Source organism: Heliangelus exortis, chromosome 3 (genome assembly GCF_036169615.1).
Source record: "Heliangelus exortis chromosome 3, bHelExo1.hap1, whole genome shotgun sequence".
Taxonomy (NCBI): Eukaryota; Metazoa; Chordata; class Aves; order Apodiformes; family Trochilidae; genus Heliangelus; species Heliangelus exortis.
This window is the reverse complement of record NC_092424.1, coordinates 71,813,487-71,834,609: the sequence shown is the minus strand read 5'-3', so window position 1 is coordinate 71,834,609 and position 21,123 is coordinate 71,813,487. Positions and strand designations below refer to the sequence as shown.

The 21,123-nt window shown below is 39.1% G+C and overlaps 1 protein-coding gene across 3 annotated transcripts in view; it reads left to right on the top strand.

Moving 5' to 3' along the window:
- The window catches only part of LIN28B (lin-28 homolog B), a 100,431-nt gene that overhangs the window by 43,641 nt on the left and 35,667 nt on the right, over positions 1–21,123 (top strand). For all 3 annotated transcript variants that reach the window (XM_071741255.1, XM_071741254.1, XM_071741256.1), the window contains one exon: positions 13,076–13,260. In XM_071741255.1, coding sequence (XP_071597356.1) covers positions 13,076–13,260 — 185 coding nt within the window. The remainder of the gene's footprint in view (positions 1–13,075; positions 13,261–21,123) is intronic.

The window sequence follows — 21,123 nt, the reverse complement described above, 5'->3', positions numbered from 1 at the left end:
ATGTCTGAGTGGTCTGGGAGGTATAGAACTATTGTGTAGCTATAAAGGAAAAAGCCATTTGTCTTTGGGATCTGCTGAACTGATTATGTAGGATTTACCTGAAAATGTTTCACATCTATTCACCTGACCAGATGTAGAAAAAATCTCCAAAGTTTTGTGTTGCTTCCCCTCTCCCCTCTTCCTCCCAGTGTCTCTGTCCCCAAGAACATTTTGCTCATGAGCAGAATGTTCACTGCATGGTCTTGTAGACCACGTTCCGTATCTCTTCTCTTGAAAGAGGTGGTGGTTGGTCTCTCATAACTCTCTCATAACTCTCCTCTCTCATAAGTGAGTTTTTCACTGGAGTGTGGAAATGCACTGTACACTTCAAACTCATGGTGTCTCTTGACCAGCTGGGATGGTGTTGCAGTGCCTGCTGGATATGTTTCTGCCCAGCCTGCCAGGTCTTCCTGCAGTACTTTATGCAGCCTCATATCCACACTTGGGTACTCATTGTGACTCTGTGACTGACAAGGTGGTGCAAAAGCTTTTTTTCTCTTCTCCCTGCTGTATAAGAGTGTGATCAGCTTCTGTAATTAGTGCATTACTTCTTCGTGGATGCATTAGTACTGTTGTGTTTTTTTTTTTAACCTTTAGAATACCAAACAGGTTTACATTTTCTGCATAGTGATTAAAAATGCAATACTTGTACCACAGAACATTTTCTTAGACTGTGCCTATCTAATTAGGGACATATTTATTGCATTATCCAAAATTGCTGGAACTTTTTTTTCTGGAGGAGGTTTCAGGCTTGCTTGGGTATCAATATCTCCTTTGTCCTTTGGTCAGTGCAATTCTTATCTACTCATCTATCTATGCCTTTAATCCTACATGTGTTTTATAAAAGAAAATGAGACACTCCATTGTCCATATTCCCATCTGGCTCAGACAGGCAGTTTTTCTCCCCAGCTCATCCCTGCTCACACCCCCTGTACAACCCCAGTGCTTGCAGCACTCCTCTAGCATGGTAGGAGGGGGATGTCCAATCTAAATCTGTACTTGAATTGTACCAAATAGTACCAAATCTTGTACAGAACCTGAGTGACTCCTGACAACTGTGGATTCTGCTCATCCTCTTTTATATCTGTGGCAGTGTTGAGCCTCCACCTAAAGGTGGAAATAATTTTTGACTGACTAAGCAAAATCTGACTTAGCTTTAAACACATATTAACTAGCTATCTAAGCCTGGTGGAAACAGACCACAGTGTCTCCTTTATGTTCTCTCCACTGCTACTTTTTAATTCTACGCTACAGTACTTTCAGGGGTCTAATTAGGGTGGGACTGGCACCCCTGTTGATGACAGTCTGCTTCTACTACAGTATTTGTGGGAAGTGGTGTGGTATTCTGTGGATTGAAGAGAACAGTAATAATTTTCTCTGAGGACACATGGTGTTCCTACTCCAGGTTTTCAAGTCCTTTTGTGTTCCACTTTCATCTATTATCTTCCAAAGCCACATTTACCAAAAGCTGAATCGTTCATATACATAGTCTTTCCTGATAAGTTGACTTCACTTCATCTCCACAGTTATTTGTAACTATAACTGAGAGCTAAAGTCTGCACAAATGGATATTGACCCATGCTCAGGTGAATCTCCTGGTAATCATCAGAGTTCATTTAACCAGAGCTTGACAAGCAGCCTTCCTTCTGTGCCTCTTCTGATTCTGCTTGCTGCCTCTCCAAATGGGATACCTACCTCTGTGAAAGCTGCTGGTGAAAGAGCTAGTGAGCACATGCAGCCAGTGTAGGTACTGCCAGAGTTTTAAAAAGCCTTTGTGGTTAAATACCACAACATACCTGTTTTCCTGTAGCATAGTATGTACAAGAGATGTTTGCAGAATTCAATTTACTGGCAAGTAATTTTTCCTGCCAGCAAAAGCTTTCTAGTTATCCTTCTGTTATACTTTGTAATGGGCACTTTGTGTGGCCTGGTGTTTAATTTGGACACTGATTGATCAAACTAGGTAATGGAGTTCGCTTTAAATTACACAAACTTGCACATCCACATACATGCACATATGCATATATGAACTGTGATAAGGGAAAACATGAGTTTGTACAGTCAAGGAGGAAAAAAGTTAGTAAATACTGAAACTGTAGTTGCACATACAGCTGCAAGTCTAATCCATTTTTATTTCTCTCATTTTTTATTTGTAGTTACTTGATTTTTTGATTACCTACTACCCCCAACATGTGTTATGCTTCCAGCTACAAATGGCTGCATCTTACATAGTAGTAAGATACATAATTAAAAGGAATCTAAATAAAGAAATAATACACAGAATTTATTGCTTTCTGCAACTCAGCTGTGTTTCTTGCATCTTAGTTACTATGTAATGTACCTCTGATTTTAGTCTTTCGAGTTTTTGCTTTCAAACAGTCCAATAAAAACAGCCTGGAATTTATTTACTTCTTGTATTAAAAGCAAACAGCTCAGGGAGCAGAAAACTTTTATTGGACCTGTAAAGAAGTAATATGGATGGTAGAGATTTCAGGCTGTATTTTGTTTATTGTGAGTTTCAGGTTTTTAGGGGTACTGAGCTGTTGGTGTGGGGGGGATTTGCAGCATTCTCTGATGTTAGCCAGTCTGTGAGACCAAAGTGTTTGTGGCATTAATGCTGCAGAAAGACTGAGTAGAAACACAGGTATGTTGTAGTGAAAAGACTTGAATCTTTATACAGTTTTGGGTTTTTCTCCCATATAAAGTGTAATGTTACAAGGAGTAAAAGTCTTTAGCCAGAACTGAGATGTAAAGTCATTACAGGGAGAACTGTTTTAATGTTATTATAGACAGGTGCAATAGATAGCAACTTCTCAGAAATTAAGAAAACATGACTACTGCTAAGCCTGTTGTAGGTCTTGCGTGTGATACCTTGTCCTGGAAAGGGTATTTGGGAGAGTAGGTATTTGTTCTTTGCTTGATCACCCTTCAGCAGGATCCCCCAACAGGCAGTGGAAACATGGGCTTGCCACAGGTGCTTACAGGTGCCCTGTGAAACAATGTGCTTTTAGAATTGGAAGAAGGATAGGGCAGAGTCTACAGCTCAGATCATGATACGGAAAAAAGATACATGGAATTGATACACTGATATTAAAAGGTGAAAGGATATTTCTAGGTGATACAGCTAAACCAGAACTGTGTGCTTGAAAGGATTTGGAAGGATTCCCAGCTGTGCACTGTTTGCCTTATGACTGCATCAGAACGAGTCACCTGCCTTTGTTTCATAATGAGATGTTTGGCATGTCTGAGGTGTAACCAGCCCACAAAAGCAAACAAATGCAGAGTTTACCGGCTGATACTCCTGGATCTGCTCTCCCAATAAGTGTTGATGGGAGCTGTGTCAGCAGCTTATAAGAGAAAGGACTTGTCACTTAAGAGAACCCCTTTCTGTCTTCCTCTTGCAGCTGATCTGACCCTCTTTCAGGAGGCCTTGGAAAACATTCTTTGGCAGAGCATGCTAAAATTTCAGCATAAAGATGACAGATTCAATATTGCAGTCTTAAATAATATTTAAGTAGTCTTTCATTGTGTAATCTGAGCAGAAGCCAAAATGTCATTTGATTAACACAATTGTATGCATGATGTTCCAGTTTAACAATTACTTCCTTAAGAAATATAACTATAGTAAAAAGATTCTATTTTCAAAATAATGTTTTTCAAGCCTTTCAAGCTACTTCCCCAATACCTATGTTAGTAAATATAAATAGTCTGGTTTTTAGAATTAAAATCCTTTGTCCTCTTCCATAAAAGTAAATTAAATCTGCCTTCCATTTCCTTTAGAAGGGTTTTGCCTTAAATGCTATTTTGCTGTAAATTCAGAGGTGTCTCACTGAAACGTGGGACATGGCCTTTGTAACAGAATATAGCTTGTGCTTTGATAGCAGAAGTGACTTCAATCATTTCTGTCAGCTTTTAAAATGCAGCTGTTTAGAGAACTATTTCATGGTAAAGTTACAACTTGAATACTCACACAAATAATAATGTAAGGATGAGTAAGCCTAAGTTCAAGTTATTTTTGAATCATCAACACAATATCTTTCTACTGCTGTGTATTTCTAAAAAAATAATTCAATTTAAAGTTGCCTACTCATTTCCTGTTATGTCCAGACCATGTTAGATATTTATTACTAGTGTTGCTACCCACTAGTACTTTACTGTGATGTATTTCAATGATCTGTCACTCCTTTTCAAAAAGAAGTGCTAAAGGTTTGAAGTATAAAATAACCTCATGCACATTCTTTCTCCAAAACTAAAAGGGCTCTTTTATCCAATTATCTGATCAATATTTGTAATGCTGATAAAATTGCATCTAATTAAGATATATCTGATTATCATTTTGAGTTGGCAGAACTGACAGGATACTTGGTTATCTTGTACCATAATAAAAAAAACCAGAGAAATACTACAGAACTTGAATACTAAGTCAAGAATTTTTAATACAGTCTAAATGTTGCTGTTTAATTTTTAGTATTTCTAGTGAAGGAAGAAGTATTCATTATTGCAGTGTAGCTAATGTTGTAAAAATAACTGCAATTTTAAAATTAACCAGCCCCAATTCAATTTTCAGGTTATTTATTACTTCTTTGCTTTAGAAGCAGTGAGATTTCAACCCCACCAATTTTGTCAGATATCCTTGTCTTTTTTTGTGTGTGCATCATGATTTTGATTTTAGTGGACAAATATTCTAACCAGTATTTTTGTGTGTGTTTCACACATATATTGGCATTTTAAAGACATTTAATTAAAAAATAAGTAGTAAGTATAGATTCTGACCTCCAAGTGGTTTAGCACCATTACTGTCTTGCCTTCTTGTATCATTTGTACACGACCCTGCACAGTTTAACAGGAGTCTTCATGAACCAGGGGCACCTGTACCATGAACGTAAAAACAGTATTTGTCCAAAAGCTTAAGAATAGTTCAAGACAGGTTGTTATTTCTAAGATAATGGATTTTTATCTTGGAGTTGCTTAGCACATAGTTACTCCCAGATGGTTAAAATCTCCTCCGTGTTCACTTCCTCCCTTGCTCCCCAGCTCTCAGTGGCTTTCAAGCAGGCAGCTTTTTTTCTCTCTAAAGAATTGGAAGAGGTTGTTGATTGAGAGGCTTTGTGCTAATGCAGCTGATGGTGGTGTTCAGAAAGCATCCTCAACAGCAGGCATCTGGGGTTTCTGAGGAGAGGGCCCCTGAGGTTGCGAGCATGGCACAATGCTGGGCTGACAGGCTTTTTTCAGCCCAGGGCCTTGGAGAGGAGGTAGTGATGGTGACGTGAGGACAGTTCTTCATAGCCCAGCCTATAAAGAGCTGGCTCCAACCAGAGGAGAAAGAGAAAGAATAAGAGGTATTAATAGATGTGGACTGCTAGCACAAGTCTGCCTTAGGACAGGGCTGTAAACCCTTGTTCTGCATCCAGGACTTGGGCTGCTCCTGTACCTTTGCAGCCCAGGAAGAGAAGGAAGTTGACTCTTCTGCTGCTTTGGGACCCTTTAGTCAGTGTAAGTGGCAGCCACTTCTTTCCACAGATCAGCTTTAGCTTCACTTGTCAGCCAGGCCATCACCCCTGTCCATTCCTTGCAGGCTACCACCCCTGATCTTCCAGCATGGCCCAGCCCTCCTACCACCCTGTAAACCTGCCCCTAGAGAACATGAAGTTGCTGAATTCCAGCATAATCCAACCACCATCTTCTCTCTTACCCCACCATCCTACCTCAGCTTACTTCTCACGAGTAAGATCCTTTCTGACCTGGGTATATTTTAGCCTGTATCCATCAAGACATCCCAACTTCCCCCCCCAGCTGTCAGTCCCTGTTGGTCTGCAGAGTTGTTACTTTGTTACACCACACTTCAGGAAGAAAGAGACAAGCTGGTATAATCAGGATATATTTTGCCATGTGATTACCCTGAGCTGGACTTTTTTAACAGGTTCAGGACTCCCTTTGTGCTGCTGACTTGCCAGATCATTTGTATGAAATGCCTTTTTTCACTGTCAGCCTGTGACTCCTCTAGTTGCCCACAATGTTAGCCATTCCTCTGTTTACCAGTGAGACATGAGTGATTCCATTTTCTCACGTAAAGCTAGCAGGAAAAGAAGGTGGATGAACAGCTTTCTCAGTATTTTCCTGGTACTGTTTTTCATTAGTGTCAAATTTAAAGGGTAAGGGCAGCTTTGCAGAAGTTGATGTTAAGGGTCTGCAGTAAAAAAATGTAACTCTTTCAGGTTACTTCTTTGCATGGGAAGGGAAAGGTGTGTGTGCAGAGAGAGGTCCTGCTACACTTGAATTAGCAGTGCACAATCTGCACTTAATTTCTTTTAATTATATGCAGACTCTTGGGATGCTAGGATGTGGTGTGGGAGGTGGGTAGGAACCCTATATATAGCTAAAATGTCTCCTGGTCTGGGGCATTATTTCCATGCATGGGGGTGTATAGAGGAGCACAGAAACAAAGCTTACAGACATTGTAGGGCAGGCATGGAAAATAGATGTGGTGCAGTTGTTTCTGAAAATGTGGTTAATGACACCAGAAAGGTGTAGTAAATCTGAAGGGAATTTTGGTTTAGTTTTAGATGGGACAACTCTACCATTGAGTCTGTGCTTTCTACTGGTGCTTTCTTGTGCATTTACACTTTCACCCATGTTTACGGGACAGTCTACACTGAAATTGGATGATTTTTAAGTCTGTTAAAGGAGAATTGTGTTCCACTATATTCAGTGTACTTTTTATAACAAGTGAATCACAGCCACAGTGTGTTCTCACCATTAAGCTTATAGAATCTTAAAATGGTTTGGAAGGGACCTTAGAGATCACCTGGTTCCAACTCTCCTCCATTGGCAAGGATACCTTCCATTAAACCAGGTTGCTCAAAGCCCCATCCAGCCTGGCCTTGAGCACTGCCAGGGATGGGGCATCCACAGCTTCTCTGGGCAACCTGTGCCAGTGTCTCACCACCCTCACAGGAAAGAATTTCTTCCTAATAACCCATCTAAATCTATACTCTTCCAGTTAAAGGCCATTACCCCTTGTCCTGCTGCTGTACACCCTAGCAAAAAATCCATTCCCAGTTTTCTCATAGGTCCTCTTCAGGTACTGGAAGGCTGCTGTAAGGTCTCCCTAGAGTCTTCCCTTCTCCAGGCTGAATAACCTCAAGTCTCTCAGCCCATCTTCATAGAAGAAGTGCTCCACTTCTGTTATCACCATTGTAGCCCTTCTTTGGACTCACTCCAACATATTCATGTCCTTTTTGTGTTGGGGGCTCAAGAACTGGACACAATACTCTAGGTGGGGTCTCATGAGAGCAGAATAGAGGAGCAGGATCACTTTGCTCAACTTGCTGGCCAGGTTTCTTTTGATGCAGCCCAGGGTACAGTTGGGTTTCTGGGCTGCAGGCGCACATTGCCGGTTCGTGTTGGGCTTCTTATCAACCAACATCCCCAAGTCCTCTTCAGGACTGCTCACAATCAATTCATTGCCCAGCCTGTATTTGTGCTTGGAGTTACCCAGACCCACATGCAGGACTTGCACTTGGCTTTCCTATACTTTATGTGAAGAAGCAAACAGTAGCATGGACACAGTAGAATCTGTTTGGTCAAATCACTTTGGGAAGGAATGATCAAAGATCTGTTATAGACGTCTAGCTTAGGATTTATATACAGACAATTTAATAACAATATTGTGAGAAGAATACTAGTAAGAATAGTAACATTATGTTTAAGCACAAATTATATTTCTGTAGATGACAGACAGTAGTTTTCTTACCAAAAGAATAATTCAGAATAGAAGTGGTGTTATTTTGGACTAGGAAGGAATTGCCAATCTTAGAGAAAATCTGATTGTTAAAAAAATGAAGACAAAACAGGAACTGTATTAATTTGGTTTAAGTTAAATGAGATGATAAAAAGACTATCATGTTTTTAAGGTGAACTTTCGTTAAATCAGGAGAATTGGTTAGTGAACATAGGAAAGCTGAAATATTGGAGACTTAGATGGAGAATTCAACTTGAATCCCAAGTAAAGGAAAAGGAGAATTGTGGGAAATTTCCTGGTCCTTCTAGCAAAGAACTTTCTCCTCAGAGGGATACTGATGGAGGAAAGATATTGCAAAAGGAAGAAGTAGATTAGGAAAGGAAGTTACTTGGTGGAAGTTGTGGTGGAACAAGAACTGAAAGCATTAAGCCGAGTTAGTTTTTAAAAGTTTAAACAGCGAGTAAGGGTTTCTTTAGACACAAATAAATAAAGAAATTCTTCTGTTGCATTAGAGAGGGTAGTTTTGAATTAGAGCCTTTTGCCCAGAAGCTAAATAAATACTTTTGCACACCTCTTGGTAAGAGGAGTAACAGTTGGTGCAGTGGCAGGATGATAAATGGGAACGAGGTTATGCACATGACTGCAGTTGAGGTGGAAATTCAAGACAGAAACAAATTCAGGGTAATAAGGATATGGAATTGCAGTGTATCAGCTGAATTGTGGTAACTACTGATGTACAAGTTTTTTTTTATTACTGTAAAATTACTTTAAATAGCTCACCCTGTCTAATAAATGTTGTATACATCTAGTTTGCGTGGCTCTTCATTGCCTAAGAGTTAAGTGCAAGTCTTGGAGAAATAGTGATTTATAGCTTTACTTTTAAAGTTAACGTATATAATGTTGCACTTTAAAAAATAATCAATAATACTGTAGATTTTTGGGGTTTTTTCTACTTAAAATATCAAAGTACACACTCTGATCTCAAAAGCTTCCATTCCTGCTGTGTATGTCCTGGAACCCATTGAACCTTTCTGTGAACAGATTTAGCTTACTGGAAAAAACTAAAATCTGTCCCTGTTTCTTCTTCCTCTTATCCTCCCCCCACCCTTTTTAAACTGAGGTTGTTTCCTGTCAGATTAGTGAGTTAAATTGGCTTATGGTGAGAATGAAGAAGTGCCAGATTTGGTTCAAGATAAGCCTCTAGGTGCAGGGAAAAGCCCTTGAGGTCAGCGGGAGCAATGGTGAATTGTCTCGTGGGTGCCTGGCCTTCAAATTCTACTTAAATACAGCAGAGCTGCTCATTGCTCTTAGGATGAGCTGTTGCTCAGTGTAGTGGATTTTTGTTTGTTTGAACATTATGTCTGCAAAAATCCATGATCTTACTCTTACTTGGTATTCTTGCGTTAGTTGAAGTTTGCTAGGTCTTGTTAGTACTGTACAAGGTGGTTCTGGAGGTAATTTCTTACCATCTTCAATGTGCTTGGGCTTCAGGATGTGCTTTCCTTCATGTCTGGATTTAATTGTAGATAATTTTGGAGGGGAAACAGTTTTCTTACTTTGGGAAACCCAGCATACTGGTGGCATCTGGTCATTGTAGGGAACAATCAATCAATCACTAGATAAAAAGAGGCAGAAATGGGAGATACAGAGAATAAACGATCTAAGCAGAAAGCCTCTAAATAAGTCCCCCTCTCTGCACTTCACAAAAAATAAGAATTCGATGTCTGTGACAGAAGTTGTTTGCAGCCCTGACTAGAAATGTCAGAGAAGTTGTGAGGAGGCACTTCCCTCCCCACACATTAATATAAGTAATGCACACATAGCAGAGGTGATCAGGCCCCTGTAATAAGCCTTAATTCCAAACTTCCTTTCTTTTTGACAGCCCAGTGAGTTTTAAGCACTCCCTGACACTGTCCAGGAAATGCTACTTTCTTTTTTTTTTTTGGTACCATCTTGCTAATACAGTTTTTTGGTTATATTTTTAATTTTGTTTCACAGTAGGAAATGCTTTCCAAGAACATGTGAGTATGGATTTTTCCACTCTTATTTTTTCTTGCTGCTAATACTTTTACAAAATTGCCAGCACTTTGGAGCAAGCCATTGCTTATGGCAGAGGTGTCTGACCTTACGTTATAGGCTAAAGTACAAAGAAATAATGAGATACTTATAAAAAATATAAATGGCACTGTCAAGTTAAAAAAGAAACTAAAAAAATCTGGTCTGAAATCTCTGTGTAGACTGCTGGTAAAAATAACAGCTAAGTCTCTGACAGCTGAAAGAGAAAGAAAGGAGGAAAAGCATGTTGCTTTTAAGTTTTTCCCTTTGTTCATTGGCCATGTGCCCATACCACCCCCATTCAGGGCTCTAGAAATGGTTCACTGACTTGAAACTCTGGCTGCTTTTAATTGTGTGGGTTTTATTTGTTTAAGTAATGTGAGGAAAATACTGAGCTAGGTCTCTCAACATTAAATTATCAACTTCACAGACATTTTTTTGTCCAACTCTTCAGACAATTTAAGAGGGATTCAGGTTTTAGATTTGTTTTGCTGGTTTCCAAATGCCATTTTTTTCACTGTGGCTTTGAATTGTTATTGCACCCTCAAAGAATCTCACCATGAGCTGGCTGATTTACACAGTAAGTCAGATGGCACCAAATCCATCTATAACACTGAAAAGCTGTTGAAGTGTATTGGAGTGCTGTGCAAGTAATTTGGAGTGTGTTTTTTTTTTTTTAACATTTTCTGTTAAACTTCTTGAAAAAAAACATGCAAAAAATGTACACTTGCATAATGTTATATATGAAAGCATAGTTGTTCATTACTTTGACTTTTAAATATATTAAAACATCCCTCTGGTAAATATTGTGCTTCATTTAGAAATAAAATTTCTGTTGCTAAAAGTAAAATGAGAAAAATAAGAACATTTTCCAGCACTAATGACCTGGTTCAGGTTGCTTTTAAAATAAGTCTATCTTTTGAAATAAAGTAGAAGGCAAAACGTTATGTGCGTATCAGATGTCAACCTTTTGGCATTTGTTTTATAACTCAGAAAAAACATGTAAGTCATGCTGGGACTTAACTGTGTCTTCCTTAAGTTGTAATTAAACAAAAAGACAGAAGCATCCATGCCATGTTCAGTACTACTGAGAAATAAGGGCTTACGTTTATTTTCTTGAGGCTCCCCTTGTGATTAGCACTCATCTATCTTGTAATGATTGTCTAGTTTTAGAACATTTAACTATGTGTTTTATTTTGGGACAAAATACATGGAGTTCAGTTCTTTTCAACAATATTTTCCCTGGTGGCTGCTGAAGACTGTAAAGTGTGGATGGACTCCACCATTTCTCCAAGTGCCTGTGGTGTGTGTCTTCTTTGGCCATATTCTGAACTTGGATGTTTCTTCATTGTGACCAAGTTCCCTTATTGCTATACAGACATTTCAAAGTGGAGGGCTTGCTTGCAATACTGTTGCCTTTCTGGGTGGTTTGTTTCATTGGTTTATGTGGCATTAGTGTCTTCTAGCTATATTAGTGAGGAAATGTCCATATTTCCTTTTTTATACCTTGTGTTTTCGTTTCTGAAAACAGTTAAGCTTCTGATTCAGGCAAAAGATAATCACAGAAAGTTAGGGGTCAGAAGGAAGCTGGAAAGATCATGTTTCTTCTTTCATGTGTGTCCCTCTGTCACCCTCTCGCCCTGTTTCTGCTTAAATAGTGCTCAGCTGCTTACCTAGAAAGTCTACTATTTGTCTTATGCTTCACAGTGTTACAACATTTGATGTAGAAGCCACGTGTACTAGAGCTGTACAACTGGATAAGCAATTCCAACCTCCAGCTTAACCAATGGAGCTTTCTATAAGTGCTCAAGTAGTTCCTCTGTGACTGGTAGTGCCTTATTGATGCTGGGTAGACAGTGGGAACTCAGCTGGTCTGATACTTGGGCTTTTGGAAGCAGAAGTACATGTGCTTTCACATGCTTCAATTAAGGAAATATTTTAAATTGTTTTATAATTTTTAAGTTAGTCTATTAGTACTATGGGAAATTGACTGCAGTGGTGTCAAGGTTTAGAAACTAGACAGTGGGGTAGTAAAAGTGACTTGCAGGGTTGAGTGTTATTTGCCTCTTTTTGACATGTGACTGAGTGGGATGGCACCTGCAGTGAAGGTTTCCCTCTTGACTCCGTGGTTCAACAAAGCCAGTGCTGGAGAACAGTGTAAGGATCAGCCAGGTTACATTTTTCTCTTTGTGATGAAGAATTTATGAACAAAGGAAGAAAATATGTTTTCACTCTCCCGCAAAAACAAGTGTTTGGAAATTGACAGATTTTTAAATCTTCTGTGTGAGTCCAACTGATCTCATTCATTTAATGTGTAACTTCTAAAATAAAGCTTTTGTGCAACCAGTGTGTATAATTTTGTCTTTCCAAAAAAAAAAAACCTGCCTCACTTAAATTTATGATCATTTTTTTGAAGAGTTAAGTAACCAGATTTGTCCTGGGATGCAGATTTATTATTGTGCATAATTTATTAGCAACTGAGATAAAAATTTTCATTGTTTCAAACTCAGTAGTGAGTTCCTCTTGACTTCATCTTGTCCAAGATGTTGCTGCTACAGTGTAATAATAAAAAGAATTTTATCAGTATTTATTTCAATTGCCCTGGTGATAATAATTTCCTTTTCTGTGAATGAAAATACAAATCTATACCTAAATTACGCTATCTAGGTAGGATTTTTAAGGTAGTGAACAGAAATTATAGCAGCTTACTACTCCATTTTGGTGGACTTTGTTCAGAGTGCCTTCCTTATGTCTCTTGTGCTCATTGTATCTTTGGTCATTTTCAGAGCAGCAGAGTCATGTCCTGGACACAAGGAATATGAATGCTAATTTTTATCTTCAACAAATTTGCTCTGCAGTGAAAATTTTTTTTCTGTTCTGTTAAAAAAGCCTTTTCAGTTCCCAGTACCTGTTAGATAGGGTTTTTTAAGAGCACAGCTTTTTTTTTGCTGCTTTTTTCCCCTATTTCTTCCATCTAGCATTCATCACAGAAAAGGAAAATGTTATTTCAGTTTTGTTAATACTGAAATAGGTTCTTGGTACTTGTTTAGTGTTAAATGGTGTTTTCAGCCCATCCAGGACTATAATTTGCAGTGTAATCTGCTGTAGCTCATGCAGGGGAAAATATTATCAACCTCTATGTATTTTAGGATAGTAGATAGGATAATTTGTCCTGTTGATTATGAATGTAACTATTGTTCTTAAGGCAATGGTAACCAAGAGTATTTTTCCTATTTACAGAGCAAGCTTTACATGGAAGGATTTAGAAGCCTAAAAGAAGGAGAACCAGTGGAATTTACTTTTAAGAAATCTTCCAAAGGCCTTGAATCAATACGGGTAACAGGCCCTGGTGGGAGCCCCTGTTTAGGAAGTGAAAGACGACCCAAAGGGAAGACAGTACAAAAAAGAAAACCAAAGGGAGATAGGTAATTACCTTGCTTTGCTTTCCCCCCCCCCCCCCCCCCCCCCTTTTTTTTTCCCTTTGCAATTTTTTCTTGAAATTATGATTCCAGCAGTTATTCATTTGTGAAAGAAATCCCTTCTGTGTAAATCTGGCTTTTACGTGTAGCCTAGTAATTTGGTTAAATTTACTAAGCTATATCTGTACAACTACATAAATCATCTACTTGATTGGTTTTGCCTGAGAAGGTTTTATTGAATTAGAGGGAGCCTGCAAAGGAATGTAGTATTATTTTGAAAATAGACTGAGAACTGTTTAGAAAAGACTGAGAAGAGAGGTCAGTCTGAATACAGGTGAACCAATGTCATGTTTAGGTGAGAACTGTGCATGCTAAAGATACAGTTGTGGGCAGTGGGGTTTTAAGCTGTGCATCAGCAGTTTTAAACAAATGAAAGTACAGGCAGTGCAGCCAATTTTGAGATGTACATTTGATTATTTATATTTTGATTTAGTCAATGGAGTATCAGGTGTTTCCAAAATTTTTAATGCTTGGTGGTCTGAAGCACTGTTGTAGCAATATTTTTCAAATTCCAGGTTAGTCTCAAGAGTTGCACTACTTTGTATACAAGTGCAGCTGTGACTTGCACTGTTTTACTGTACTTTCTGCCCATGATGTCTTAAAGTTGTATAATTCTCTTCACTTTGAAGCCACCTGCACCTTTTTCCCCAAAGACAGCCTTCTGCCCCAAAACCTCTTGTATTTAGATAAATCTCCCTTTTTCCCTCATGGTATTGCCCAGCTCAGTAGCCATAATGACTGAGATCAAGAGGAATATATAATTTGTGAAGGATCCTAGTAAGAACATCCAATCACCCAAAGTTTGCCTGCAGTATTTGATGTATAGCATGACTGAGAGGTGGTTCTCTGCAATTGCAAATATTAAAAGTGAAGAGTAGCTTGGAAAAGAGGGGGTCACCTGGAAAGGCACAGTAGCCTAGGCACAAAAAATGGAGGAATGAGAAGCCTTTGCTGGCTACAGATGAACTCCACTTGTCCTTCCTCCCTACCTTCATTCAAAAGGCTGCTTTTTTTTTTTTTTTTCTCTCTGTCCTTTTTTTTTTTTTTTTTAATTAGGGACTGGAGACAGCATGGTGGTTGTCCCTTTTTCACCTTCTTTGTAGAAGCTAAAGGCCATGAACAAAATTTATTGCTGCTGTAACAGATCAGAGAGTCATAACCACAACAAGGAAACACTTTGTAAGCAGGACAAAGCTTTCTTTTTGATTGCTCCCCATATCTGGCCTTTTGGAGTTGTGTTGCATGCGGTGGCTGTGAAATTGTGAAATTTTTTTCTGGGTCTCTTTCTTGCTACACTTCCAGTGTAGTTCTTATTTAAACCATTGGTTTTCCATGGACTGTAATTACTAATCAATTTAAGATATTAGCATTACCGTTGTTATTGATGATTCACACTATGGCAGCAAATAAAGGCCACAGTCAGACAGTCATGGTGCTGTTGTCCTGTTTGTTGCAAATGTGTGAAGAAAGACAAACTCCTGCTTCAAAAACCTCGGAATTTAAATCAGCAGGTTGTAAGTAGACCAGGAAAAACTACCTATTTAAGAAGGCAAGGATTGAACAAATGCAGATATCTATAGTGCACAGTATAGTCAATGCAGGGGAAGCATTACTTTCAGAGTGCTATTAATTTCATCCTAGAGGAGTCTGTAAAGTACTGGGATGAATCTTGACTTGTGGCTGGTTCTCTTTAGAGACTACAAAGGGAGTTTAGCTCTGATGTTGTAGATGCTTCCCTTAAAAGTCTCTAAAGTTAGGTAAGATAAGCCCTACTTTTGGTGATGTTTTTCATAGCTAAAGGATAGAAAAAACTGAACAGACACCCTAAAAAACAGTGCAGAGGGGTGATTCACTAGACAATGTACTCTTTCATGTTCACTTGCCTTTAAAGAAGGAAAAATTTAAAATTAAATTGTACTAATTTGAATATGAAAACGTGGGCAAAAACATCTACCCACTTCTGTCTCGAAATTCTTATGCTTAAGTCATAAGATACCAAAAAGTTTGAAATTTGAAATGTCTGAAATATTATTGACTTTATCACTCAGTAAGGAGCAGTATCTTCTGCTTGAAGGAAAATGAGTTTTGATTGAACACCTACCCAGTAAAAAAAAGTACAGCTCCAACATGTGTAGTGGAAAATGTTTTGAAGATTGCTTTTGTGCTGTGAGAACTGTCTCACAAATTCCCCATCCTTGTGTTTGTCTCTTTTCTACATTGCCAGTGTAACAGTGTGAGGGCCAAGCCTCAGCTTTACCTTTATGAATGGGTCCTGTGACTCTAGTGATGATGTAGGTGGAATACAAGGCAGAAGGGAAGCCTGACAGAGGTAGCAAAGGTTAGAAAAAAGAAAGGGAAAAGCAGAAATATGGGGGGTAGTCGTGACACTAAGGTTACTAAATACTGGTGCTTTACATGGTAGATTTTGTGGTGCTTCCACAGTTATCTGTGACTGCCATGTTGCTGACATAGGGACAGAAACATAATATTTTGCCTTCAGCATTGCTGTGGGCCATGCTAATATTATGACATGGGTGGGAAGGCTTTGTAATTGCTGTTGGTGATGTTGGCCACTTTGGCATCTTTCTCAGCCAACAAGCTAGTGCACTCCAGTACAAGGAAGGGAAAGTCTTCTGTGGTCCAAGTGAAATTAAACTGGCTATAAGCAGCCCACAGGCTTTAGGTTCCCTGACTTTTTTTTAAGTGTCACGGTTAAACATTATTACGTTATTATTGTGATATCCATGTCCTACAAACTATATATTTTTTTCAGTGTCTGGAGTAATTTGAGCTAGAGGGGAGGTCTCCAGATGACACTTGGCTGGGATTTGCACCTGAGAAGTGCTGGTTTCAGAAGCGGTGTTTTCTGGCAAAGATGCAAAGTGACAGCTCTTGGGGCTGGGGTCTACCCTAGTAAGCCAGGGGATGAATTAGCAACACATTACACCGTGGCAGGTTGTGGCTCCCTTCACAGCAGCTCCTAACACATGCTGAATGCAGGGTGTTTTGCTCAGCTTTGACACAAAAGGATGCTGTGCAGCTCTCCAGGAATGACCTCAGGGAGCTGATGCAAAATAGATAAAGTACTCTGTGTTCACACCTTAATCACCTGCTCAGTAACTTGTAGGCAGGTCTGTGAAATCTTGATTTAGAGTAGAATAAATTAATTCAGAACCCAGCCTACCATCCCAGATAAGGTTTGAAGGAGGAAAATGGGAGAAAGGAAAAAAAAAATGCTTTTTTTAAAAAAAACACTCCCAGTACATGACCTAAAACTGAGTAAAGGACCATTTTATCAATTGTAGTTTTTAATGCAATATTATTATTATAAATTTATATTGCTGGGAAGGTATTCTCTAGTGCAGTATACGTTTAAATAAATATCTGTGGCACAGTATTAACAAAGGTGATGCATGGTGTTCACAGGAGTAGAAGCTACAGCTATGTTTGGGACATAAAGATATTGTCCAGTATCTGTAAATGTTTCTGATAGAACCCCAATTTGGATACTTCCTTAGCAGTGTCTGTAGGGCTGTATCTGCTCAACTTCACACTTGCTTGATGTAGAACATTGCAAGGGGGACAGGGAGGATGACACCCTTATTTTTCTACTTTGGTTTTGAACTATTTACACCAAAATGGAAGCAAAAAAATAGACATGTATTAAAGGAGAGACATCTAGAAAGAAATAGTTTTATGTTAGGATGCAATAAATGGTGTTTGCCAGTGACTCCTGCACACAACCAATAGCATTTTCAAGTGAATAAAAGGTATGGGGGGGATGGGTCTGTGACAAAAGAAAAAAATACTTCCCTGATGAACTATCTCTCTGAGTCAGACAGAAAATGGATTTAATATCTGAAGACATTCTGCAGAGTATCTGAAATCAGACTGTAATAGTCACATCTTAATCTTTAAAAGCTCATGGTCTGCACAATCAGCCAATGAAGGAATGTAATGCAGGCAGGGATGACAGCCTGGTGGAGTTCTGTGGAGGTCATATGGATTGAAGTTAGGAGAGCCAGTGTAGGATGGAAAAGTTACATGATACAAAGTCACTTCAAACTTGAAAGTGTATCAGTTGCATCTCTATGGACTGAATCATGCCCAAGAGTGTGATTTACTGTCCATAGAAAAGCCTCCTATGGCTCGGGCTGAGCAAACTTTTGTGAAGGATACATGAATAATGGGGGTGGTATGAGCTGTGAAGGAGAGCCCTGAATTAGCACTGGAAAGGGAAAAGCTCATAAAAACTCTGCTTAGTGGATGGATGGGGAGGGATAGACTGGGTAGAGAGAACCCATCAGCTGGGAGGCAAGTCCAGGGTGGTGGTCAGTGCACCCAGATTTGGCACAGAAGCAACATCAGCTCCTGCCCTCACCCCAGCCCCAGGAAGACACTCTGGGCAGGTCCTGAGCAGCACCAGAGCTAACTGGGGGGCAGGTGAAGCAAGAGTGTCCAGAGAAACATGAAAATTTCAGGGAGTTGTAGCCTTAGGCACATAATGGTGCCAGTACATCCCTATCAAAGAGATGAATTTTTCTCATCTGAGAGGTAGGTTGCATTCACAGTTCTGCCATTCTCTAAAGTGGAAGCTGGCACAGAAGTAATGCCAAAGTTTCATGGCTTTTACAAAAATTTCTTAAAAATACAGCATTGCAATAGGGTAAACACCAGTCTGAGATGTGCTTTCTTATGTGATCTTATTATTGGTATTTGCTGAAGGTGTCATAATAAGCCACTAAATTAGTATGAACTGCTTGTAACAGGAGCAGCAGAATGCTGCTAGTTAAAAAAAATCAAAAACCACAAAGCCTGAGAGCTTTGCACTACTCTAGTACTATAAGAAGATTATATCTTTGGGCTGCTATCATTAGGGATGGTTTTCCATACTTGCTCTTTTGTTCAGGCTGACAACTTCTTGGAAGGTTTAGCAACGGTTCAGGTTTTTCTAAGAGTGGGATAAAACCAGAGGGCTTTATTAATAGGGTTAAAAAATAGGTAACTTTTAAAAATAGCTGCCACTTGACGCTGTGGATAGCAGGCTTTAAAGCTGGCTTGGAGATGGATCTCTAGGGTGGGGGTTTAATCTTTCCTTGTCTTTGTGGAGACCCATCCAAATTAAAAGCCTCTGAAAAGTGTTACTGCATATATTCATTAGACAGCCCTTGTTAAAATCTCTACATCATCCATCTGTGTTTAAGGGAACTCAGCAGCCACAGCCTTTCTGAATACTAATCACATGGTGTTGCTTCCAGGACTTGGTCCATCCAGCCCTATTAGAACAGGGTCAGATCTGCAAGACCATGTATTTTCTTTACCAGAAGGTGAAAGGAAGATGGCTTAAGGGAGGAAAGCCTGAAGAACTGCCACTGGTGAATGGCACCCAGTGTGTGTGGACCATACATTTGGTGTCCATGGGACACCACACATCTCCATCCTAGGGTGTAGTTAAACTTCAGTCTTCTGGAAATGCCAGGTGTAGAGCTATGGTATGTGCCCCAAAGTGAGGGCACCATCAGGAAAACCACCTTTCTGAAGACAACAAGCCATGACTAGCCTAGCTCCTACCCCCAGATCCAGCACACAACATCAAGAGTTGCCTTCCTCCCAAAGACTTCTTTTCCTGCCTTTTTCTGTAGCTCAGTCGGGAGCCAGGATGCTGAGCCAAAAGATCAGTGCTTGAATGTTGGAGCTAAGTGTAGAAGTGGTTACAGTTCTGCATAACAATATGTATAATGTTTGAATAAAAGGTTTTCTCTTTTAGAAAACATGGAGGAAATCCCATTCTGAATCTTTAAATATCGAGAACTGTAATTTGCAAAGCCCATAGTTAGATGCAGGCTACAAAGTTTAATTTTATTCCTCACAGCTATGCTTTTTCTGAGACACTGAGGTCAGTTAGAGTTACTCTGCAGTGTGTGGAGTGGTGATACAGGCAATTCCTCGTTCATCTGAAAGGCCATTTTCTGGTTTCACCCAGTTTAACTACCAAATTCATCACAAGGCAGCTTGAAAGTAAGGGCTCTTCTCAGATCCTGTGTTGCTGGTGAACTTGCATGACCATGCAGCTGGCTCTCAGGTACAGGCAGGAATTGGGCTTTGCAGCTAGGCATACAGATCAATAAATCACACAAAAATATGCACTTTCTTTTCATGTGCCTTCTGATAGGGCTGTTCATGTGCTTCAAATGAACACAGATTTCTGTGCTAAAGCAAGAGCTGGCAACCTGGTGAAAGTGATAGCAGTACATGGTATCTAAGCCTCATTTTCTTTATTGTATTAAGAACAGATTAGACCCTGAATAAAGCTGTCTTTGGTATTCGTTTGTATGCATATACAGTTAAGAAGAGATAAGACCCAAATTTTTCGTCGTTTTTACAGTAACAAAGCCAAACTTGATGCTAAAGTAAGTAGATAAATTTCTGAAAATGTACAAGGAACAGATGAAGTGAGTAGGAAAGGGTAGTTTTTATGCAGCCTCATGTAGAGTAAAGCTGTCCCTGCACAGCAGATAGGTTTCTTAAGTACAGATAGTGGTTTTGGAATGCTGAATATTTTTGCTTTGATAGACGTCTTCTCGGGTCTCCTTTCTTATTATTTCACCCTCTTTCATCCAGGGAAGACCTTATTTTAATTTACAAGAAGTACCAGCATATATTCAGGCCTGTACTCTGGTGTACTGATATACCTAATGTTCATATCAGGAGTCTTACCTGTAGTAATGATTTTCCATACCTAAGAAACTAAGCAGCAAGAAAGAATTGAGAACTTTGCTTAATCTAACAGAGATTATGCCTAATTTCAGTGGAGTATATGCTAAAAGTATTTCAGTAAATAATTTAGAAAACATAATTTCTGATTCTAAAAGTCTTCCAAATATAACTGTTTCCTTAACTGAAATTTATCTCTCACCGTTTACTTTCTTACTACTGAACTACTTTGAAGTAGACAAGAATAAACAAAACAGTGCATATATTTTCAGGGCCTAGCTCAGTAAATACTTAAACCTGTGCTTTGAAAAGATTTACCTGATTGTGGAAAACTTTTTCTGTTGATGTTCACCCTGATTACAGACTTTGCTGCTTTTGCTCATGTGCTGTGCTATAGCTATCAATGAACTGGGAACAGAACTGCCCTTTAAAAAGATGCACACAGCCTAGGCCACATTTCACTACAAAAAATGTTCAGTGTAAATACTTAAACCCCAAATCTCTTATTTTAGTCAAACAATTGTGCTTCCTTGCTTCCTTGATGTGTTGTGCTCCAGCATCACCTAGCAAACATATGCAAAGCACATAATAAATACATAACACTGAGTAAAGATCAGAATGGTGATTCCAGATGATGGAGACATTTACCATGTATTTTGGCCTGTTGCAAAAGACACTATGAACTTGAAAGTTGGAGAAAACTGAATTGTGGCTTAGCTGCTAAATCATATATTCCCGAAACATCTCCTTTGATTTACTGTTGTTGATGAATCTGAAGCTCTTGTTATGAAATAAAAGTTCTGGAGCCCTTTAACTTCAAGTTAATGAAGTCTGTGCAGTAATAGAATTCCAAATATCTACCGCTGTTTCTTTTATTAGCTGTTTTTTCGTGTTTCTGTCCCTGACGCTTAAAGATCAAACCTACTTAAATATGAATCATTTTAAAATGTGAATTTACTTCAATTTTGTATTTTGTCAAAAAACTCAGCTGCTCATTGTGTAAGAGGGATGTGTCATGCAGGTAGTCATCTGTGTAGTGTTGGTGCAGGCACGGTACTGCTGTTCCCACTCTGCACAGCCCCCTGCCCCCTAAGT